General features: G+C 31.4%; 1 protein-coding gene and 1 long non-coding RNA gene across 2 annotated transcripts; both read right to left on the bottom strand.

The window, feature by feature from the left end:
- Positions 1-261: 261 nt before the first annotated feature.
- On the bottom strand, positions 262-12,634 carry LOC134719713 (uncharacterized). Its single transcript, XM_063582678.1, has 7 exons — positions 11,769-12,634; positions 10,140-10,198; positions 9,506-9,559; positions 3,565-3,618; positions 2,977-3,057; positions 1,924-1,980; positions 262-650 (listed from the first exon to the last, which is right to left on the bottom strand). Exons 1-7 carry the CDS (start codon positions 12,178-12,180, stop codon positions 288-290), a joined length of 1,080 nt encoding a protein of 359 aa, XP_063438748.1. The 5' UTR covers positions 12,181-12,634; the 3' UTR covers positions 262-287.
- Positions 12,635-20,030: 7,396 nt separating this feature from the next.
- On the bottom strand, positions 20,031-25,754 carry LOC134718908 (uncharacterized). The gene is made up of 2 exons (XR_010107470.1): positions 25,575-25,754; positions 20,031-21,832 (listed from the first exon to the last, which is right to left on the bottom strand). It is a non-coding gene; the product is annotated as an uncharacterized LOC134718908 (long non-coding RNA).
- Positions 25,755-26,014: the final 260 nt, after the last annotated feature.

Genomic DNA, 26,014 nt, shown 5'->3' with positions numbered 1-26,014 from the left:
GTATTTGCTGCTTCTCTGCCAAGCATGCAGCATTTTGAAATACCCAGTAGAAATGTGAAAATTCTATAACTCCTAAAACAGTTGTCAGATCAAAATGTGTATATAAATAGGTCAAACACATGTGATAGAAAATAATTGCCAGAAGTTTCAAATGGTTTCAGAGCAGTTGTTTCATAATGACCTTTGGGAAGACATTTAAATCAAAATTGTTTGCTAAGACTAATTTATTTCATCATTGAAAAATAATGTTAGGGGGTTAGATTCTATATTCTATGACTTGTGACTGTTTACTCAAATTGCAAATACTTTTTACATAGGCCAAGTATAAAATATATTACATTAATCTCAAAAATAGTTTGTTTCAAGGGCAGTATATTTACCATGTCCATATCTATGAGTTGCCAAACTTTTTTTGCTTGAAATGGTGCAAGACAGTCAAGAGCTTCATGAACAGTAGCAGATGCTTTTCTCTTCAGGCTGCGCACTGTTCTTGGTTTGAGTTCGTTAACATCCTTCCTTATTTGGTATGTAATTGGACTGATTTTTCCCCCACCAATGATGTTCAGTGCACTGTTTATTTCCTCTAATGTGTTTCTTTGTATGTCATTTTCTGCACTCCATGATGATATCTGAGATGATGGCAGAGAAACCTTTAAAAAATAGGAATTGCAATAGATTTCATTTTTTTAAATACATATAACTCAGATTGCTTTTTTTTAAATCATCTGTCTTGAATCATTGGCAATGGCATGGAACGCCAAAGATTTTTTTTCTGTTGGGGTGGTTAAAATTTTAATGTGAAATTATAGATTGTTGGGGTCGTCATAACTCAGTTTCTGTTTGAGGGATATAAATAAAATGAAACGAGAGTGGATTGTATCTGACATTCCAAGAGTTGCATAGAACTGTGAGTTAACTCACTAAAGGATACCCCCACTTCCAATAAACTTCAATAAACTAAATTAGTTCAATTATTTCCCTTAAAATATTTTGGACCAGGATTTTTGTCTTTCATGCACATTCTCAGATTATGTACTGCAAGTGTGTCAAGTTTCATCAATATCCATCAAGGCTTTAAGAAGAAGTTGCGCTTACAAGACCTGTTACCACATATTGCAATTTCAAACTAAGTAAGTTCAATTATCTCCCTTTAAATATTTTGAACCAGGTTTTTTTCTTCTTCATGTATATCCTCAGGTTGTGTACTGCATCTGTGTAAAAATTCATTAGTATCTATCAATTTGATTGGGAGGAGTTGCACTTACAAGATATATGTATGAGCCTGTCCCAAGTCAGAAGCCTGTAATTCAGTGGTTGTCGTTTGTTTATGTGTTAAATATTTGTTATTAATTTGTTAATTTTTTTATATAAAAAAGGACGTTAGTATCCTCGTTTGAATTGTTTTAAATTGTCATTTAGGAGTCTGTTATAGCTGACTATGCGGTATGGGCTTTGCTCATTGTTGAAGTCCCTAGGGTGACCTATAGTTGTTAATTTCTGTGTCATGTTGGTCTCTTATGGAGAGTTGTCTAATTGGCAATCATACCACATCTTCTTTTTTATATAGACTGACAGGGTGATTCCTATATACCCCCAAAACTTTGATTGTGGGTCCATATTGACTGTGTGTTTACTACATTTTTTTATCTAGATTCTTGGTAGGGCATATATATTTTCCTTCTTTTTTTTAAAGATAGGGGGTCTAAACAACTTACTGAAATTGAGTTAGTAAAGCTGAACTATCAAGGTATAAAAAGGCTTAAAATACTTCATACAAGGAAATGTTTATGAGGATATATCAATATATGTTATAACTTATATGTGGCTGTTTTAATTTTTTTTTTCTGTGTATGCACTGATTTTGTATAATGAATCTTTATATATATTCTTTTTTTCTATTGTGTAATTCTTTAAAAAAAATACCGTATAATTTTCTGAATCAGACTGTGAAATCCATATAGATGCTTCATCTTCACTTATCTGAAAAGAGGAATTTATTTCAGGTTCTAATTACAAACATACATGTGTGCAATACATGCAAGAAGAATACAAGATATGTTTTAATTATATCTTGCTCATCCTCATTCCAAAAAAGGAACAGGGTAAACAGGAATTTGTTTAGCGATGAATCTGAAAACATAGCACCTGGTATAGATAGCTCTAATATATATATGAACATGGATACCAAATTTGAAAAAAACAGGATCTGAAAAAAATGTGACAAAATTTCATGGGACAGACTGACGGTCTCATTTTCAGGTATACAGATCGTTTGACTATCATAAGACTCAACTATGCTCAGTTTGAAGAAATTTGGGTAAATTGTTCTCTAGTTACAGTGCGAAATGTTTACAATGGACAGACAGAAGGACGGACGGCTGACACTTGAATACCATAATTCCTCCTGTCAAAATTGATGGACGTATAAAAACACAAGTTCATTTATTGACACAAATAAGTTTTATTATTTATTTAAGAATTGAATGCTTCTTTTTGTAACTTTATTGGGGTGTAAAAGCGTTGACCGAAGTACATTTTGTATGAAGCGCGGAAGCGCTTCATACTAAAAATGTGCGCACGGTCAACGCTTTTACACTCTATAAAGTTACAAAAGAAGCATTCAATACTTATAATTACATTTATTTGCTATGATCACGAAAGTACGAATTTTATAATTTTTGTATTTTATTTACCAGTGCACTTTATTGTGGGACCACGTGTTATCATGAATGAAAAGTTTTATTGACTGATACAATTGCTTACGGAATAACAAATGATATACAGTTAGCCAATCAAAATAAAGTATTATAATGAAACATACATCAAATGTAATTATAAGAATTTAACCAGTATAAATGGAGTGGTATTATAAAAGCAATATAACCGGTAGTTAAATTCTATGACATTGAACTTTTATAGTTGATTTATTTTTAAAAAGCAGTTAATTTTTTCTTATTTATGTGTTAATGTTCATACCATGTCATTTTCTTCCTTAGCTGTCGTATCTTCTGACTGCATGCACTTATATCTTGTCTGGTTCTGTTCAACTACTGAAAACTAATAAAAACAAAGAAGTTTGAACAGTAAAATGCAGAGTAATTAAAAACAGAATTACTGAGATGATGAATAGAAAAGATAATATGAATTGGATCACCATTTCATCATATTATTTATCTTTTTGCAAATACATTTGTGTATTTTTTTTTTTCATCCAGTACATCCTAAATAAAAACCAAGTTTATACCCATTTTTTAAATTTAAATCATAATTGGTATGAATTCTGTATGTAAAAAACTATGTAAATCTTTTAACTGACAGTCGTCCTGTGAAGATCTTTGATCACTGGCTATGGGATTTGTGCTTTTATTCCATGTTGAAGACTCTGTAGTAATGTAAAGTTATGTCTGAGCTTGAGAGCTGTCTCAATGGCAATCATAACACATTTTATTTATAATTGAATGGAAGTGATTATGACATTTTTTAAGAGGTTTTCCTGTTAAATCATCAATAATACTAATGGCACATTACAAATATATAGCAAAAACATCACACAAAAATCCATACCTTATGCTCTAAATAATGACCATCAGAATCCATGTCACAAGGATAAATGTCCATCTAAAAGATAAATGAATAAAATATATATGACGCCCGACAAGCAAAAACGACCCTTATGGCAAAAATTATGAATTATCAGATTTTTAATAAATTAAACATAAAATACTCATGCCAACACAATGTAAAAAATTTGAAAACAATCGGTGAAAAATTAGTTTAGAAATTTCAATTTTGGTAACACATGAAATGTGTTCTAACGTAAAATTCAACGTAACGTTGAAATCATACATTTTGACGTCAATTTAAGTTTGCTGCAATTTACTACTTTACTCTTCCCCTGGTGCTTGACCAAATGTAACCTGATATCCCTTCCTAGCATATGGACGATTTTTTTAAATACATGTATAGATGTATCTACCTAACACGTGCAGTTCTGGCTACATGAATATCTACAGGACGAGCCAACTTATCAAACTATTATCAAGGACAATGCAGAGTATCTATTTCTTTTTATTTTGTGCATTTTTTTTTTTGGCAAAATTAATTTCTGATTTATCATGAGCAACGATGAAATAATGGTTCTTTCTGATATCATAGAATAGGTTTAATCTAGACAGAAAAAATTGCGGTTTCTAATCTATCCATTTTCTAAGTAGTTTCATCGTTCTCTTGCTTACAATGTTAACCGACTTAACTAATTGATGATGATTGTTGGAAGAATTCTGTCACATGCGATACAGTATCACAGTTTGATCGTCAATATTTTTTTTAGCTTGACAAAATCTACCAAACGTTTAGTATGACCAAAGGCTTTTTTTCTAATATTGTTCAGTTACATGTAGCACACACAAAGCAAGATAGTCCGTCATATACCGACTTTTTTTCTCCTACAATAACAGAACAATAAACTAAGACTTTCATTTGTTGGATTTCAAATATAAAAGAATTCTTTTTATTTTGGTAGAAATTTCAGTGTTATCTAAAATATAATAAGCAAAACAACACTGAAATGTGAACTCCTGATTCTTACAGGACACTATCTGTTTTTCATGGGGTTCGTGTTGCTCAAACTTAAAATTTATGTGTTATTTTTTGTATCACTCGTTTGATTTTAAGACATGGTCATCTGAGTTTTCTGTTTATGATTTATGATTTCACGCGTGGTGTCTGTTTGTATTTATTTGATATTAAGGACCAACTTGGCTAATTTTTACTCTTATTCGATCTTTCTCAGGTTCAGATTGAATCAATTCATACAGTTAAAACAGTTTGGCCATTCAAAATCAAATTGACAATAAAATTAGAAATGAAATATAGATTAAAGGAGGTCAATGTGGGAATTTGTCGTTGAAGGTCAGTGTTTTGAACATTCAATCTAAAGGAGTGGAATGTATTTTGCCAATAGGGCGTTTAATACTGGTATTAATTCACAGCGGATTCTATTGAGTGTGAAGGCAAAGGTAATATCTTTGGTTATCTTGATTCGCCACTAGCTTAACTGTGAAGTCATTTTTAGTTCAGGTAAACTATCCTCCTTTAAATGTAAATTCATCAGACAGATAACCAATCTGTATCTGTCTGTTATAAGACCAGGCTACTCCGAAAGGATGGGCGTATACCTTAGCTAACCAAAGTTATTACCCTTGCCTACACACTCAATGGAATCGGCTGTGATTAATCTAGTTGTTTCAAATTTTTCATATCGGGCTCATTTATAGCCGACGATCATACTGTATGTTTTATCTCAATGTTGAAGGCATATACGTACGACATAGGACTATTATACTAGTATAAGAGTCCCACCTACGACATAAGAATATATAGATGCAAATATTATGTGCGGACAGCAAGGCGAACAGACATTTGTTCATTCTGTTCAGTGGACATATCTAGTCTATAAATGCTCCGTGTTGAAGACCGTACTTTGACCTATGAGGGTTTACCTTTTTAAATTATGACATGGTTGGTGAGTTGTTTCATTGACACTCATACTCAACTTCTTATATCTACATCCAGTTCCATTTGTCTGAAATGCTGGTACATATGTGTCAAAAACCGACTGTTTTGATTCACAAGAAGATAACACAATCTGAGGTTCAGAGTCATGTCTGTTATGAGGTACTGTTTGTGGTAAACCATGCAGACTAGCCTAATTTTTCAAATATTGTACCAGATTTGAAATTTCCCTCAAACGTCTATTAAAATTTAAATATTTTCTTGGTATTTCTATTACTGTTGATGTGTTTAATCAAAGATTTTAAACGGGACTCTCGAATACTATAGGTAACAGAAATACATCTCGACAAACTTACCTGTCGTCAAAAGTGTATGTAAAATTGTGTTCGCTTTCGCTCTCCGTATCTAGAACGGTATTTATCTACGCCTTTTTATTTTAATTTACCAAATAAATACGTATCTTTGCCTTCTTTGGATTGTTCATTTCTACATGTATTATCTTCAATGTTATCGTTAAATGAGAACTGCAGCTGCGTGTGATATTTCGTCCATTTCAGATATATTTCTTGCAATAAATATATATGCATGTAAATTTTTACAAAACAAACTAAAACGCACTTTAAATTAAAAGTGACATGCTAAAAATAACATTTAAAAACTTTATATTTTAAAAATATATCTCGAAAGCGAAATTTCAATCTGTCCGTCTTCGTAATAAATATGATAAAATTGAGAATGGAAATGGGGAATGTGTCAAAGAGACAACAACCCGACCAAAATAAAAAAACACAACAGCAGAAGGTCACCAACAGGTCTTCAATGTAGCGAGAAATTCCCGCACCCGGAGGCGTCCTTCAGCTGGCCCCTAAACAAATATATACTAGTTGAGTGATAATGAACGCCATACTAATTTCCAAATTGTACACAAGAAACTAAAATTTAAATAATACAAGACTAACAAAGGCCAGAGGCTCCTGACTTGGGACAGGCGCTAAAATGCGTGACTATTTTTATGTATTACTATGATTATAATAAGTTTCGCTGGATATCCCTTATCAGAGAAATTCGATTCGAAGTGAACTTGAAAATTTCAACATTATGCAAAAGTAAAATAGATCGTTTTTTAACATCTAAAGTATGACATTTCAAGATTGAAATAAATATGAAGAACAACAAGATTATTTGATGTGATCTAATTATCTGTTGTTTTTTTTTCAGCTTGTGCTGCCTCAGTTAGTCCTTGCTTCATGTTTACAGATCATTTTAATATATCCAGCATCATCTTTTTTTTTTAAATTAACGCGATATTGCAAACTTGCATTTGTTTTTGTTTCTGATTTTTACATGGCGTTTAAAAATTCCATTGAAAGTTTATTATCGGAGTATTAACCTTATCTATCCGTGAATTTAGAGATTTACATGACGGGTGATCCAGTCAGTGACTTCTGATTATTAAGTCAAAAACATCAATATAAAAATTGTCTTCTCGTCGTTGTATAACCTTTCGTACTGGAGTTGCATATTTATTTCAAGAAAGTTAACAACTCAATTTAAGTCAAACAATATCCCGCATCTCGTTTTATTCACAATCAAAGAAAATTAAGACAAATGAAATTGAACTGCGACCATTAAATAGTATACATATATTTGACAACATTGTAACAATGATTAACCAGCTTAAACAATCTCGTGTATGCATCCAAAATTGTTAATCATATTTCGAATAAGCTCAAGCCTCTAGCATCTTTTATTTTCTAATGATAACTGTTGTTTTTTCTTCCTTTCTTTGTTGTTTTGTTTCTTCATGGCCTACCACACAAACCATTAAGAATAAAAGATTCAAAGAATTTGTTTTCGAATGGAAGCAGAACACCTATATTTTGTTCACTTTTAGAAAATGTAAAACAATAATTACGATAAAATTTGTCCTGAATAAAATTGAGAGAGAAAAATTAATGCAGAATCTGTCAAAAAGACAACATCCTAGCCAAAGAATCGAATTATAGGTTTATTATAGTTTTTGTGCCGTATGATCCAAGTTAATTCCATCCCCTTTCCACATAGAAGATGAGTGGCCGGGACCTCTAAACCCGATTTTGGTGATTCTAGTAGGAAATTTAAGTAAACTTTAAAGCATTTAAAACAAGTGAAACTTTTGAGTTACTACTTACTGATGATACCCCCGCCAAAATATTTCGGTAAACAGGAAGTTGTTGTGTGATGAATCTGAAAACGCATTGCACGATATAACTGATTTATATAAACCCTGAAACCAAATTTCAGAATTCCTTGTAATGCGACGAAAATATTCAACGGACGAACGGACGGACTGACGGTGAACTGACTAAAGGACAGACAGAGGTAAAACAGTATACCCCCACTTTTTTTTTTACAGTTAGTGATATAATTATAGACTGATATTTGTTTAATACTTACAGTTTTAAACGCATTGCAAATTTTTATGCCCCACCTACGATAGTAGAGGGTCATTATGTTTTCTGGTCTGTGAGTCCGCCGTTCGTTCGTTCGTCGTCGTACCGTTCGTTCGTCCCAGTTCAGTTTAAAGTTTTTGGTCGAGGCAGTTTTTGATGAAGTTGAAGTCCAATAACTTTGAAACTTAGTACACAGTCATGTTCCCTATGATATGATCTTTCTAATTTCAATGCCAAATTAGAGTTTCTACCCCATTTTCACGGTCCACTGAACATGGAAAATTGGTTTATTGTTTTCTGTACAGAAGTAAATATTGCGTGGCAAAATAAAAGACGAAAAATTTCAAACAGACTTTCTTCTCTGTCGTACTTAATTTCTTGTAAGCAAACTCTCTCGTGTGATTAACCATGCAAGATTTTCCGCATTTGGCATGCATAATGATGTTGTGCCAAATATTAAATTATTTTCTTGGGTTCTTCATACAATAACTTGCTGTATTAAAAGTATAAAAGAAATCTAGCTGCGGAAAAAACTTTAAGTGTTTTTTACAAAAATATTTTAGTGGATTTTTTTTTCACACAACATTGGTATTATTTATATATTGTAGAAGGTTCGGTTCATACGTAAATCATCACATATCGTGGTACTATGTCATAATGAGACTTGCTGATGTGTGGGATTTTATTATATTGTTTATAAATTATTCCGCTCAAGAAAGTAAGATTATACAGCACGTCAAAACAAGCATTTGAAAAGTTTTAATAAAAATGTATTACAAAATTAAATTTTAAATCGTAAATACGACATTATTTGACAGAAGTATTTAAATGTTTTAATATAAGACTATACTATGCAGTTCACATGGATAACGCTATGTTTAGAAAAAATATCTCAATTTCAATGTGCAATTTATCGGTTTGTTCTACGTTACATTCTAGCGTTGACTACCGATAACGACGTCAAATGCGATAAGGGTGGTTTTTGCTTGACGGGCGTCATATATGTATCCTAAAATTGAAACTAAAGTTTTAGTTTGGTATACAGAATACAAGTAGTTTTAAAAGTGATTGCTTGACCACCAAAATGGGATTTTTACCTCTCAAAATATAAATTGGGGGATGTTTTACAAAAAGAAGATGATGGAGTCTCCAGTGAAATTTTGTTCAAACCATTTTTCAGTTGTGTATTTTGTATTTCAGTGTGTCTAGACATCTCCAAAAAATGTGCTGTCTTGGTGGTCAATTTCTTTTGCATAGATCATGTTAAATTATTGCTGTTTACTGAGAAAGGTTAAATTATGCTTTTAAAAATGCTATATTATTGAAAAGTGAATCTTCTTCTTTCTTAATTTACATTGCGTCTTGGATAGAGCCATGTCTTATTGGCACCCATACCACATTTAAGAGATAACTGTATTATATTTGAAACTTTGCGGACGTCAATCTGTAGTTTAACTGACACAAATTGAGTTAACCTGTCATCCAATCAAAATCATTGATACACATGTACAATAATTGCAATAGAAATACTTTTTTATAAACTAAATAAATATCCATACCTGATCATTTATTTTTATTTCTCCTGAATTCTCATCACCAGGAATAATGTCCATCTAAAATAAAGATAAATATATACATGTTGTACTCAAAAATCATTTAGGAAAATAATAAATAACAAACTGGTAGTGTGTTTACTTTTAAAAATATACCTGTGATGTGAATCAAGGCTCCATATTGAAGGCTGTACTGTAACCTATAATTGCTTATATTTACTAATGTAGGTCTTGTATGGAGAGTTGTCTCATTGACAATTATACCACATCTGTTTTTGTTTATATAAAACATGTAAGGATTATCATTATGCATATCTAACAATTGAAAAAAAAACTATATTACAACAACAAAAAATAGATAGTTCTGAATTATCAATTTAGGAAATGAATGTAGCATGAAATATTTCTCTGTCAGGTTTGGATTGGTATGCTTAATGCATAATTATACATATTATAAATATTGACTATTTTTTTATGTTCCTCCTAAGTCATACATTGTCAGTATCCACATTCCATAAGTTTGTAAGGAGACACTGACTGTTTGACTATATATAAATAATGTAAAAACTATCCTGTATTACATTTGTATACAGTTGAGTGACATGTAATAAAAAATTACTTGAAGTAAGTTTATTCTTACCATATCAGGAAATGATTCTAGGATGTTACATGTTTTTGTTTTGCAGACTTTACAGATAGCTGAAATAAAATATAACAATATAAATAAAAATATAACACATTTATTTTCAATTGAATCCCTATTAACTTTTAGGAATATACATTGTATGAAACACCCACAAGCATATCAATGAATAGTTTGTCCAACCTTTTTAACCAAAATGAGTATTCTTTGTGTAATCATACGTTTTTTGATTGAGTTAAGTCTGCTAATTGATAGTTTATCGTATGTTTTTATATGTTGTGATGTTATGCTATTGTTTCAGAAAAAGGGAGAAGGTTTGGGCCCATTAAAACGTTTAATCCCGCTGCAAATGTTTGCACCTGTCCTAAGTCAGGAATCTGATGTACAGTAGTTGTCGTTTGTTTATGTAATATATACGTGTTTCTCGTTTCTCGTTTTGTTTATATTATTAGACCGTTGGTTTTCCCGTTTGAATGGTTTTACACTAGTAATTTTGGGGCCCTTTATAGCTTGTTGTTCGGTGTGAGCCAAGGCTCCGTGTTGAAGGCCGTACTTTAACCTATAATGGTTTAATTTTTAAATTGTTATTTGGATGGAGAGTTGTCTCATTGGCACTCACACCACATCTTCCTATATCTATTAAGAAACTATAGGAAAAGAGACAACTAATTGAATGGCCATTAAAAAAATGAAAATCAACAGCAACCAAAGACACCAGCTGAATTATAGGGTCCTGATTTTTGCTACAGTAAAAGAATGACAAAATCAGCATGTTTTGTTTTTGTTTGGATTGTTTTACACAAATCTTGCATTGACCATTTAAACAATTAAAGCTTTCTATGTGAAGTAAGCAAATGTTCTTTGTTGAATGCCATATAAGTTAATAACCTATACTTGCAAACATTATTTTTTTTTATTGAGAGTTAATTGTCCCATCATTAGTTAATTGGCAATCATTCCACATCTTCTTATTTTCAAATGTATTATGTATACTAAACATGCTGAAAAGCTAATAACATTCATGACATTCATGGCATATTTTTTTTTTAAAAGATCAAACTAGATTAGATATAACGGTTGAATAACCTGCTAAACATTGTAGCTACAAAATGTTGATCATTTTGAGTAAGCTACCCATTCATAGACTATACATGTACCAACAAGTGAGCAAGTAAATAGTAGGACATTTTTTATTGTAAATGTTCTTGAGTTTACATGTAAATGCACAATGTACTATATATGGTTTCTATATTGTGTTATATCTTTACTTCCATTTACTTTGAATATGGCAATTGAATTTCCAGCAATTAGAACATAATTGTGGAAATTATAAGATCTTGGGATACACTGTCAATAAAATTGGCTTACAAACTGATTTTTTTTTTTGCAGGAATTAATTTTCTTAATTTTCTCCAAGTGTGATATTCTTTATATCCTGGTTTTTGTGACCCAGTTGCTAATCCTGCTTTCTTTACCAAAAGTCTTGTCCTGCTTATTTTTAATTTCATCCTACCCCCCCCCTTTTTTTACAAATCAAATGGTAACTCCATTATTTGGGCATCAATGACAAAAAAGATACAACCATTTATGAGAATATAATTATTTCAAAACTCTGAAATAACCTACCTGATCCTATTGGCAAGAATGTTCCTCCCTGGGAAATCAGAGCGTAGCTGGTCCTGTATGATATCGGTCTATCCCCTTTACTCTTTCCAGTATGGCCAGGAAATACACATGATGTTTTCCTCTTCCAATTCAACCCCAAAGATGACCGATGATAAGGGCAAACAGTGAAATGTGGCATTAAACGAAATATACCAACACGTAAGCATATAAGAAGACCTTCTGTCAAAATGTTCTCATCGTATGAAATGTTCAATGAACGTAAGTGATTTGATACTGACTTCTTACATTCTTTCAAATAAAATAACTTTGAAGCATTTTCTGAGGTTGAAACATGTGAACATGGAGTCTTAGAAAAGTGAGAAAGGCTGCATAAAAGTGTAGTCTGCTCTGAGATGTCTACTTCCTCAGCCATATTGTTACTATACAACTGTAGGGTAATTGTATTTCTACACTGGAGAGTCACGAAAGGGGAGATAATTTGAAGCTTCCATTAGCAACCAATACACTGTTTACAATACAAATTTCTTTAAATTTTAGCAAATTAATTTATTTATTTCCAAATCATTTTCTTTTCAAAATTGGATAGTAAAACAATTATCTTTCAGATTTTATAAAGATTTTTAATGAATGTAACCGATAAAAGATTTTATTTCAATTTAAAAATGCAAAATTTATAAAGGAAACAACAGTGCATTTCTTCAAAATCCATGAACTGAATGATCTGATAAAAACCAAATCGACCCATATCAGTAGGAATTATTAAGTTTAATGATATTATTACATCTTTTTCTTGATATTACAGCCAATTTCAGTGAAATATGTAATAATGGGTCTGCCACTAATTTTTGATTTTGCATGATTCTTAGGCAGACAGCTACTTAAAGGGTAAAAAACAATTCCAATGTTAACAAATAGTAAAGTCTGAAGAAAACCCTTTTCCCGCCATTTTCTAAATGTCTCGTATTTTGAAAACTACACACATATTTCCACTGGCTTCAATAAAAAAAAAACACCTGTTAATTGAAAAAAAAATGTCTCTCTATCCTGAAACCTATTTATGAGGGAGTGGACAGGGGGTGTCGAAACCCCATAGCCAGCACTTCTACCACCGTCCCCTCAAACCCCTGCACCCCCACTTTCCCATTTTTTTTATTTTATCCCGTTTTTTCGCCCGTTTCCTTTTTCCCCGCTTCCCATCCATTCTACCCCCTCTTCCCGCCCATTTGACCACCGCTTCCCATTCCCTCTACCCCCGTCCCTCTGTCCACTCTTATCCATTCACCCAGGTTCCTGTCCCTCAGTCCGGTCCCGTCCACTCCAGGGTTCCGGTCCTGTCCATCCCCTCCTTCCCTGGGAGATGATTATTAACAGAGCATTACCGACTAGTTCCCTTCGAACCAACGCCCCTTCGGACTATTGACCCTTCGGACCATTGAACCTTCGGACTATTGACCCTTCGGACCATTGAACCTTCGGACTATTGACTTTTCGGACCAACGAACTGATCATGAATGGTGTCATCTGGTCAAGATAAGTTATAAATAATAATAAAAGATACATGCCGAACAATAGGCACAGCCTATTGGTCCTTATGTTTTTATCCCCCCTGACCTTACTTTTAGAATTTAATCTCCCAAATATGTTGTGCCGTATAAAATAAAACTTTTTCACACGTTTACTCAACATGTGATGGAATTTAAGCACACATGGGAAGTCACATGAGGCAAAACAAATATATATCTGTTTCCTGACCGACCGTTACTGAGTAACCCCGACCCTACATCTTTTTACAAAGATGCCAACCATTACGATTTTTCTGTAGTTTTTCGGATTTTGTGATAAAAACTACGCTATTATGTTCAAAGTCGAATAGTGACGGAGTCGTAAACATCGCTGTTCAATTTTGTAAAACGCGGATTTGTATCATTACTTTTCCGTCCTGGTCCGGTATTTAGAAAACGCCAATGTAATGCTTCCGGTTTCTTGGGAGTTATCAACCTATTGTTGGGAACTAACTGACTTCTGAAGAGGCAAACTTGCATTTTATTAAGTAGCTTTCCCCTTTCTCTACTTCTCCTTGACAAGTCGAGATCATCTGAACAATTAATGATTGGAATACATACATGTACTACAGACAACATGTTAAACGACAAATTTAAGTGCACATCATTTTGCAACCACTTGTCAGTATTTTTTATTGGTACATGTAAATACAAGTTTATGAATGATTACTGAGATTTTTTTCAAAAATACGGAAAATTTGATATTTTCTTACTGAAAAAAGGGGTTAGCATATTAGCCCACTAAAGTAGGTTAAAATGTGGAAACCATGTAGATGGTGTACAGGTCACAAGTATCACATTGTGCCTAGTTTAATTCATAAAAAAAATTCATAAAAAAAAGGGGGATTTTTAACACTTCGGACAATAACTCAAAAAGGCTTTCACCAATGTCCATGAAACTTTGAATTGTTTATATCTATTGATGTAAGCTCCCTTTCAATTTTTATAAATTTCAGATTTAAAGTTTTGGATTTATGGTGCTTTATTCATAAAAAAAATATGTCTTTACTGGATTTAAATAATGTTACATTGCCAATGATTTGGAATAAATTGTATATAACTGGAATATCAAAACCAAATATAAATACATTTTTTTGGCTTAAACATCAAGATACAACGAATATGGTACCCTACATCAATGAAGAAAATATGGAAAATTCTGAATAAATTGTACTAATTGATTTCAAAACAAGCACATATTTAGGAGTTTTATAATACTGTTACATTTAAGATGGATTTTAAGAAAAAGTATACTGTTCAGATTATTTTAAGCAGATTTTGCAATAAAATAAAACTAAAAAAATGCTTTCGGTTTCTTATGGTTTCCTGTCCGGTTTAAAAAAAAATTTAATATAACATTGAAAATAGATTTTAAATATTAACATGAAGCAAGTAACACTAGTAATGGTGTTTATTTATGCCTTTTGAATTATATTGTGCAAAACAAAGAAACTAAAGATTGGTTTCCTGTTTGGTTTCATGTCACGTAAACGGTGAATATAAATGTATTAATTTTTTAGCTCACCTGACCTGAAAGGTCAAGTGAGCTTTTCTCGTCACTTGGCGTCCGTCGTCCGTAAACTTTCACAAAAATCTTCTCCTCTGAAACTACTGGGCCAAAATTAACCAAACTTGGCCACAATCATCCTTGGGGTATCTAGTTTAAAAAATGTGTCCGGTGACCTGGCCATCTAACCAAGATGGCCACCACGGCTAAAAATAGAACACAGGGGTAAAATGTATATTTTGGCTTATATCTTTGAAACCAAAACATTTAGAGCAAATCTAACATGGGGGTAAAATTGTTGATCAGGTCAAGATCTATCTGCCCTGAAATTTTCAGATGAATTGGACAACACGTTGTTAGGTTGCTGCCCCTGAATTGGTTATTTTAAGGAAATTTTGCAGTTTTTATACGACCGCAAATTTAAAAAAAAATTTCGTCGTATATTGCTATCACGTTGGCGTCGTCGTCGGCGGCGGCGTCCGAATACTTTTAGTTTTCGCACTCCAACTTTAGTAAAAGTGAATAGAAATCTATGAAATTTTAACACAAGGTTTATGATTATAAAAGGAAGGTTGGTATTGATTTTGGGGGTTTTGGTTTTAACAGTTAAGGAATAAGGGGCCAAAAAAGGGCCCAAATAAGCATTTTCTTGGTTTTCGCACTATAACTTTAGTTTAAGTAAATAGAAATCAATGAAATTTAAACACAATGTTCATGACCACAAAAGGAAGATTGGTATTGATTTTGGGAGTTTAGGGGCCAAAAAGGGACCCAAATAAGCATTTTTCTTGGTTTTCGCACCATAACGTTAGTATAAGTAAATAGAAATCTATGAAATTTAAACACAAGGTTTATGACCATAAAAGTAAGGTTGGTATTGATTTTGGGAGTTTTGGTCCCAACAGTTTAGGAAAAAGGGGCCCAAAGGGTCCAAAATTAAACTTTGTTTGATTTCATCAAAATTGAATAATTGGGGTTCTTTGATATGCCGAATCTAACTGTGTATGTAGATTCTTAACTTTTGATCATGTTTTCAAATTGGTCTACATTAAGGTCTAAAGGGTCCAAAATTAAACTTAGTTTGATTTTGACAAAAAATGAATCGGTTGGGTTCTTTGATATGTTGAATCTAAAAATGTACTTAGATTCTTGATTATTGGCCCAGTTTTCAAGTTGGTCCAAATCTGGGTCCAAAATTAAACTTTATTTGATTTCATCAAAAATTGAATAAATGGGGTTCTTTGATATGCCAAATCTAACTGTGTATGTAGATTCTTCATTTTTGGTCCCGTTTTCAAATTGGCCTACATTAAGGTCCAAAGGGTCCAAAATTAAACTAAGTTTGATTTTAACAAAAATTAAATTCTTGGGCCTCTTTGATATGCTGAATCTAAACATGTACTTAGATTTTTGATTATGGGCCCAGTTTTCAAGTTGGTCCAAATCAGGATCTAAAATTATTATATTAAGTATTGTGCAATAGCAAGTCTTTTCAATAGCACAGTATTGTGCAATGGCAAGAAATATCTAATTTCACAATATTGTGAAATAGCAAAAAAAAATTAATTAGAGTTATCTTTCTTTGTCCGGAATAGTAAGCAAGAAATATCTTATTGCACATTATTGTGCAATAGCAAGAATTTTTTTTAATTGGAGTTATCTTTCTTTGTCCAGAATCAACTTAAATCTTTGTTATGTACAATATACAATGTATATTTACTTTTTACTACCAACTGATAAATTTAAATAATCTTTACCATTCAGTGATAACAAGCAGTTTTTTTACATCTTAATATTTTATGATGTATTTAAATGAGTAGTTATTGTTGCAAACTCCATTAGAATATTTTAATTGAGATTAGTTTTGGAATAAGGGAAAGGGGGATGTAATTAAAAAATTGGGTTCAATTTTTCTCATTTGAAATTTCATAAATAAAAAGAAAATTTCTTCAAACATTTTTTTGAGAGGATTAATATTCAACAGCATAGTGAATTTCTCTATGAGAAAACAAAAAATTGAAGTTCATTAGAACACATTCATTCGTTGTCAGAAACCTATGCTGTGTCAACTATTTAATCACAATCCAAATTTAGAGCTGAATCCAGCTTGAATGTTGTGTCCATACTTGCCCCAACCGTTCAGGGTTCAACCTCTGCGTTCGTATAAAGCAACGCCCTGCGGAGCATCTTGTTATATTTTGTATATAGATTGCATATTTAGTTCATTACTTAGGTTTTACAAAGCGACACTTGTCAAGATTTAAGTTTGTTTACAAAATTGTTTGAACATTTTGAATTGACTTTAGAACTTATATTTAAAATTGAATTTAGTTAATTTTATTGTATTACACACATACACGGAACTCGTGACCGAAGTACATGTTTGTTGCTAAGCAACATTGGTATATTGTTATTTTAATATTTTGCAAAAACAGTTCATATTGTTTAGGAATTATACAAAGTTATTTTACATACCAATTTATTCAGAAATAAATTGTATTTGGTATTAGATTTTATGCGATTAAATATAGAAATAGTTTGGCAAAGATTTTATTAATTTTAAAGGTTTATTATTTCCATAGCAACAAGTTATTATACAAAACATTTTAAATTAAGTATTCTTTTTAGTTGAAATGATTCGGTTTATTTAACATATTGTATTATGCATTAACCTGTGCGTTAAGTTTTGTAAAGTGGTTTCACTTGATAAAATATAATTTGGGCAAGTTTTATTTAATTAGTTAAAATTTGCATAGAGTTGTGTCCCTTAATTTAGTTCATTTATGAAATTCTAAATTTATTATCAAGTGAGACTTGCTATTTTATTGTGTAAAATCTGTAGCACTTTTGATTACTGATTTCAAGAAATAAACATCTATATTTACTAGAACTTTCTCTTGTTTTACACCAGGTGCTAAAAGTCATCAGACACAGCACAGAAAGTCGGTACAACACCTATATTGATAATTTTCAACATTTTATTGTTAATTGGACTTTTTTGATAAACGATATGCTGTTACCTTAAACCTTAAATCGGTCATTTGATCAAGATCATTTTTTAATATGTATTGACAATTGTATAAGAAGTAAAATTGAAACAACTACAGGTTTAATAAAAAAAATATATACATTTTTCAGTTAATTTAGCCACTTTTTGATTGATTGTGTTAGATAAAACCTTAAATGGATCAAATGTTTTAAATATTTGTATGAAATGTGCACTGACCTCCCATCCGTGTATTGTTAATTTGTCCACATTTGACTGTAAATATGTCATTTTTTTGGATAACTGTATTTGATGTTACCTTAAATCAGCCATTTGATCAAGGCATTTTTCTTATGTGTATTGACAATTGTATTACAAGTACACTTGAACCAACCATAGCTTTATCTAAAAATTGCAATTCTTTCAGTCAATTTTACTTCTTTTTGGATATTCCTTGGGATGTGACCTTTACAGATAGTTTTTCCACATTTTACTGTCAATTTGACAACTTTTTTGATAAACGATATGATGTTACCGTAAATCGGTCATTTGATCAAGATCATTTTTTAATATGTATTGACAATTGTATTATAATTAAAATTGAACTAACTACAGGTTTTATAAAAAAAAAAAAAAAATCAGTTAATTTAGCCACGTTTTGATTGAATGTGTTAGATAAAACCTTAAATCGACCAAATGTTTTAAATATTTGTATTAAATGTGCACTGACCTCCCATCCGTGTATTGTTAATTTTTCCACATTTGACTGTAAATAGGTCATTTTTTGGGATAACTGTATTTAGTGTTACCTTAAATAGGCCATTTGATCAAGACATTTTTCGTATGTGTATTGACAATTGTATTACAAGTACACTTGAACCAACCACAGCTTTATCTAAAAATTGCAATTCTTTCAGTCAATTTTACTTCTTTTTGGATATTCCTTGGGATGTGACCTTTACAGATAGTTTTTCCACATTTTACTGTCAATTTGACAACTTTTTTGATAAACAATATGATGTTACCTTAAAACGGTCATTTGATCAATATAATTTTCTTGTATGTTCTCACAATTGTATTACAAGTACACTTGAACCAAACACAGCTTTATTTAAAAATTTCAATTCTTTCAGTCAATTTTACTTCTTTTTGGATATTCATTGGGATGTTACCTTTATAGATATTTTTTCACATTTTACTGTCAATTTGACAATTTTTTTGATAAACGATATGATGTTATCGTAAATCGGTCATTTGATCAAGATCATTTTTTAATATGTATTGACAATTGTATTATAATTAAAATTAAAATTAAATAGCCACTTTTTGATTTATTGTAGTAGATGAAACGTTAAATGGACCAAATTATTTCAATATTTGTATCAAATGTTCTCTTAACCTGCTATCGGTGTATTATTAAGTTTTCCACATTTTACTGTAAATATGTAATTTTTAAGATAACTCTATTTGATCTCACCTTAAATCGGACATTTGATCAAGACAATTTTCGTATGTGTATTGACAATTGTATTACAAGTACATTTTAACCGACCACAGCTTTATTTATAAATGTCAATTATTTCAGTCAATTTATGTTCTTTTTGGATATTCATTGGGATGTTACCTTTATAGATAGTTTTTCCACATTTTACTGTCAATTTGTCAACTTTTTCTTAATCTAAAATTAAATTCAGACACACTGGCTGTGGAGAAACACAACAAGGCCCACGCAGAGACACGCACTATATTGCAACATACCTTTGATGTATGCAAATCTAGATTTAGGTAAAAAAAAAATATATTTTCAAATTATAGAAAAGATCATTTTGAATATATTGATCATAGAAAACATACTGGTCATTTTGAGGCCCTCAGTAACTTGCTGTTCGGTGTGCACCAAGACTCCTTCTTGAGGAAGTTGTAATGTTACCTATAATTCAACTACATGCTGTCTTGGATATACAGCTTGTCTCATTGACACGCATACCACATCTCATTAATAACATATAAAGAATGATACAATTTTCATCTTTTTATGTGCAAAATATACTAAAGTATTGTCGGTTAATATTTGTACACAACATTTTCCAATGTAATTTTTTTTTTAACTTTAATTATTTACAATGAAAAAAAGCATGTAATGCTAAATTAATTTTGAATTAAACTTCAATTGCATGTACTTTAGTGGTGTTAATGATAAGAAATAGTGATAATATGAATATGTTTATTGAATATACAGACATGTTTGGTAATTAGTATTTATATAAACTTAAAAAGAAATGTGAGAATCATATATTTGTGTTGTTAAGTTTTAAGAAAGATTTTTATCTAAATATATTGATGAAATAACAAACCGATGAAATGTTTCTATAAGCATCACCGTTAAGTTAACATAGGCGGGGTTCTTGAAATGTAGAATAGTTGTGTTTAACAAGCACACAAATGTTACTAAGTTATAATTTGGTCTGTCCAAGAATTTATTTTAAAGAGTTGTATCACAAAAAATAATAATAAATATAAAATATATTTACTGAACCAGAATTCATAACCATACAAATAAGAATAAGTGATTATCAGGGTGGTAATATTGGATAGGTTGAAATCAGGAATTACAATAATATATAAATATTAAACAGATTAACCCACACCAGATTTGCCTGGAAGATTATAAACTGCCATGGGAAAAGAAAATTTTAAGTGATCTTTACAAAGTTACAAATGTGTATTGTCCTCTTGACATGATATTAAAAACTGAAATCAGAAAAAAATATGTATCAACATGATGTAATTGTTGTAATCCTGGTAATTGTGCGAAAATTAATGTAGTTTTAAAGTCATTTGAGTTTTTTTAATACTTTGTCTAGGATAACCACCATGCCTATTTTTATGTGCGAGACAAATTTTAATGTTAAAGCTCGTTCTCACTATAAGTATACTGATAGCAACAAAAATGAAAACAATCAATGAAATTAATGGGCATCTGAATGCAAATTGAGATCACAAATGTCAAAATATTGGAGACATCATCTTTAAAGGTTTAAGAATTGATCAAAAACTCTTCATCTAGTTAAATCATATTATTTAAATACTTCCCGAAACAAAATTGACAAGTTGTCGTAAAATCTGTTGTGCAGGGATTGCATTCTCCAATTTGTTTAACGAGTTTGTTTGTAATTGCATATTTCCAGGCTTTTCCAACTGTTTTTTCGAAGGTTGCATTCGACTTTATGTTGACATCATCCATTACAATTATGTTGTTGTCTGTCGCTAGATACTGCATATTTAGCAAATCGGTCTTCGGTACTTCGCCAAGATGTCCGCCATCAATTGATATAAAATCACATTTTACATTAGGATTATTATGACGATATATAGGAACTGTTTTTGTTGAATCTCCTCGTACAACTTTGAGCCTGATTTTTGGAAACATTTCACGAATTAATTCTTCCCCGATATCGCATCGTTTATCAATGCACGTATCAAATACCACTATATCAATATTTCCTTTAAAAAGAATAGCCCACATGAGAGCTGAATGGCCACCATTAAATCCTATTTCACAAATTCTCCTGATTGTGTGTCTATATTTCATGATATGTCTATAATAAGCAAGAAGTTGTGATTTACGTAAAAAGTTACTTTTTCTGTGACTCCAAATGTGTCCTTCAATTTTTGTTCCCTTTGCCTTTTGTCGATTAGACAAGATTAACATGTGTGGTCCCCATAACGAAAGCCATGATTCAAAAGAGTTTGGTTTCAATAATCCAACGGTTGTCATAGTGACCTTATGAAACGCATCTTTTCCATTGGAATAATAGTTGTTTCTGAATAATGTATTCATCAAAAAGGAAATAATGATTATTATTCCAGCTGCGATAATCGCTGCTTTCAAAACCTTCATTTGCATTTTTATTAACTTAGTAATTAACTGATCTTATTCCAGTCCTCATTTTTTCTCCAATATCAAAGTATGCGAATGTTGATCAATAAAATTAAAACCATGTTCAAACTAAAAAGTAAAAAAAAAACTAGAGGTAAACAATTATTTAAAAAGAAAATAGTATCGAAACATGCTAAGGATAAGAATTCTACATTAACAAGGTTTATTAATTAATGAAACATATTCCCAACATGAGCCTGCAAACTGCATTTATTGTTGTGTTTCCATTAATCCTATGCTTATTTTCTAATGATTAATTTTGGAGGAAATTATATACTTTTTCCTACAATTAAAATCATTGTTTGGTTATGTCCTTTAGGCGAGTCTCGATTTTAGATTTTTTTGTAGTGTTTGTTATATTGCTCTACAACTGTTTCGGTTCTTATACATAATGAAAGTTGGAGAGCAATATGACCAGAACAGATATTCGGCCGAGAGCGTTCCCGATGAAGGTATATCCCAAAAAGTGTTTCGGACGCATTAAATTATCATTGTTTCCTTATTTTACAGACGAAATTAGTGCTTAATTCATTTTTAATAATCCTGTTTTTCGTATTTGCCTTTTTGATTTCAAAAGAGTATTTATATAAACCATTTGTTTTCTTTATTGACATAGTTGTTTGTTTGCATAATAATTACGATAACAACATAATGCTGACTGCTGGTGAGCTGCGATTTAACAATTTGTTATTGGATTTCTGTTTTATCTTGGAGAAGCTTTCCAGAGCTTGTATTTCCGATGATGAACTTCTTGAGTTACTGTTAACAAGAACGCCAATTAACCAATAGTTTCAAATGGTGAATTAGTCAGGCGCCATCACGAGTTGGACGAACGTAATGTAATATCCACTTAACAGAGCAAAACTGCTATGTTCCAATATCTTCCTATTTTCACACAACAATATACAAGTAAACTGTTAATAACCAAATCCGTTGAGTTTGTACTGAGTAGTACTGTAGTTTGTGATGTATTTGTGTAATAGTTGCAATTGACTTTGAACAAATTTTCAGTAAATGCAAATACTCTTATTTCGGTGCTTTGTGTCTATTGTTTTAATGTCAGTCGTTTTTTTTTTGGTGTGTCTCGTATCTATATACAGGCGGAAACCAAGTTGAAATAGATCAAAAGAATCGAAGCTCTTTGTTAGAGAAGACGATAAATGCTTACTGTAATGTTTACTATAGTAACTAATTTTTTAAAAGTTAGTAGAAACAAAATAAACGGTAATTTCTTTTTCTCTATTACGAAGTGTTTTATTTTAAAAACACCATTTGCATAAGTTTTACAATTTATCTATTTCATATCAATGCAGAACAATTAGATATCAAGTCGACGACATGGGTATCTCTCAAGTTGGATGAAGAAAATGCATAACCTCCGATTTAAAAAAAAATTAACACGGACGGCGAACATATCAATCTATTAGTTCAGTAATTTTCGTGTCTGCCCTTCCATTATGTGTCTCAAGAACAAAATCCAAAAATTGGGTAACAATTGTATCGAAAAGAGAAAATCGAGTGCACCTTTTTATGTTAGGGCGTGTTTGAGGTGTATAATTTGTCTTTAAAACGTACAAAGAAAGAATATTTGGTATACAGCCCTTGGATGGTGTACACTTCCCCAAAAAACGTGTATGGTGTAATGGTGTATGGCATATGGTGCAATGGTGTAATGGTGTATGACATATGGTGCAATGGTGTATGGTGCTATGGTGTAATGGTGTTTGAGGAATGGTGTGATTGTGTAACGTGAGATCGGGAATGGTGTGAATGATGGTCTACGACATTTCATTTTTATTTTATTTTTTCGTATTGTAAACATAAACAATAATAATGATCTTAATATTTGATATTCAATTGCATTATGGGTAATTTCGGATCGTGTAGATAGAATGGGAATGGTGTATGGTGTAAAGTGTAAGGTGTATGGTGCAAAGGTGTAACGTGTATGGTGTAATTGTACAATGTGTATGGTGTAATAGTGTATTGTGTTAGTAGGAAGTTTACACCATCCAAGGACTGTATCATCTCGCTTCAGATTCTATCATTTGTATATATAACATAATAAAATCACAGTACGAAAAGATGAAATATATGGGTCAAGTGAAGTACCTATCTAATGAATCACAAAAACAGAGTAGGTGTGTTCGAATAGCTATTTTTTTTTAACAAAAAGTACTTGACGATAGTCTTTTAAGTTGGATGATGAAAATGCATATCTTCGAAAAAAAAAATTGTGTGTGTGATAACTGGGGTTTATAATCCTCAACCACTGAACATTTTTAGTCTGCCCTTCCACAAAATATTTAATTAGAATTTTTTATATGTTTTAGAATTTTCGAAAATTCCACCAGACAACCGATTAGACAATAGTTTTAAGTTGAACCAATGCAGACAAGATCATTAACTGATGCTCATCAGCTAGTAGATACATTTGACTTTTAAAATACAACTGACATATAAGGATCGTAATGGTGCTATGTGGATAAATTTATCGGTTTCCAAGACCAAAATTGACAGCGCGTCATCCCTACAATGGCTTCCTATTCTACGATTGTGAAAATGAACTGGCGTAATGGGGATATAGTTTTGACGAAGTAGAATCCTGACTGTATAGTCAATATTGCAAATTAGCTTTACAATTTGTTCTTACGTTGTACTAACTGTTACACCACTGTCCTAGTTAAGGGGATAGTTGAGCGATCACAAACATGATTGAGCCTGCCATATACTTAAGATTCCTGTCCCAAGGCAAGTACCTGTAGTTCAGTGGTGATCGTTGTTTTCATGTGTGTTGACTTATATTTAATATTTGGAAATTTAGTATAAGACCGTTGGTTTTTTTCGATTCTATTTGATTTACATTTATATGTCGGGGACTTTAATAGCCCACTTATACGGTATAGAGGTTTTTTTCATTATGGAAGGCCGTACACGGTTACCCTTAATTTCTTATGTCCGCTTAATTTAATCTTCAAAGGATAGTTGTCTCATTGCCATTAAGTGCCAGTCTGTCTAAGAATCAGGCAGTGGTGAAAACATGACAAAAAAAACCCACCCAGTTTGACATTGATTTCAGTTCATAATATGTAGTTATGCACAAAAATAACATTCATTTCCATTTTCTGTTCTGGTAATTGAAGATACAATTTGGTTGAAATGCACTAGAAATTAACGAAAAGGGGGAGATAACTTTGTAATTTGCTATCATTTTAACCAATTTTCTAACCAAGTTATTTGACATTACCAGACACACACAAACAAAAGACTAATACTTTCTAACTCAGTATGATGGTTAGAACTAATTAGCATGATTAGCTCAGTGGGTTTTTCTAATCATGTTTTAATTTTTACCTAAATTGCCTGATTCTTACAAAGACTGGCACTTAATACCACATCTTCATGTCTTATTTTATTATTATCGGTATCTTTTTGACTCGATGTATTGCTAAAAATTCATGAAATATTTGTCACTGGACGTTATACATAAGCAACACGCTATCAATAAATTTTAACATTTTGTTAAATAAGGAGTAAATCATTTTGGGGTTTGGGACATGGGGATTTTGAATAGGAATATGGGAGAACTGGTAAAACCTGAAAATGTATTTGCATACTTACCGATTAAAATGAATAATAAATCCGCTAACAATCATCCCGCTAAAATGACCTTTACAAACAAATCAATTTGTCAAGATTATGGTCAAATGTTAAGTAAAATCCTGTTATTGTCTTTTGTTTGTGGTTACATTTTACCTTAAAAATTGAAATTAGGTAGGATGTCAATGTGTATTCAACCAGTTATGCTTACCTGAAATTCTTATCCAGATACATAAAACAAAAATTTAGAAATATATGCTTTATGTTGTCCATTATAAGTAATAGGCTGGAAAGTACTAAGCGTCCATTGTGCAATTAAATCACATATGTTTTTATAGTTTAATTTGATATTATTCCTATTTTTACACAACAGCTTCCACATGTACACTTAAAACTATATGGACAAACCCATTACTAATTATCGTAATACATTGCGACATATTTTAATAACTAGTGTATTTTAATTCAATATTTTAACATAATACCTGAGATTGATCAATAGAAAACTGACAGTCCATGTAAATTATATTTAAACTGAAGTTAGACGTCTGATATTATCATTGACTTAAATCAAAATTGGGTTCTGAATTTTAACTTTATACACAAATAATTTAAAAATCGTCCAGATCTTAAAGATTATGTTTTTATTTT

Source organism: Mytilus trossulus, chromosome 5 (assembly GCF_036588685.1).
Source record: "Mytilus trossulus isolate FHL-02 chromosome 5, PNRI_Mtr1.1.1.hap1, whole genome shotgun sequence".
Taxonomy (NCBI): domain Eukaryota; kingdom Metazoa; phylum Mollusca; class Bivalvia; order Mytilida; family Mytilidae; genus Mytilus; species Mytilus trossulus.
The sequence above is the reverse complement of the archived record's forward strand: the minus strand, read 5'-3'. Positions and strand labels throughout refer to the sequence as shown.

Coding starts and splice junctions, on each gene's coding strand:
- LOC134719713 (XM_063582678.1), bottom strand. CDS start 12,180: ATGGCTGAGGAAGTAGACATCTCAGAGCAGACTACACTTTTATGCAGC. Junction 9,560..10,139: donor TAGAATCATTTCCTGATATG/GTAAGAATAAAC, acceptor TCTTTATTTTAG/ATGGACATTATTCCTGGTGA. Junction 3,619..9,505: donor AAATAAAAATAAATGATCAG/GTATGGATATTT, acceptor TTTATCTTTTAG/ATGGACATTTATCCTTGTGA.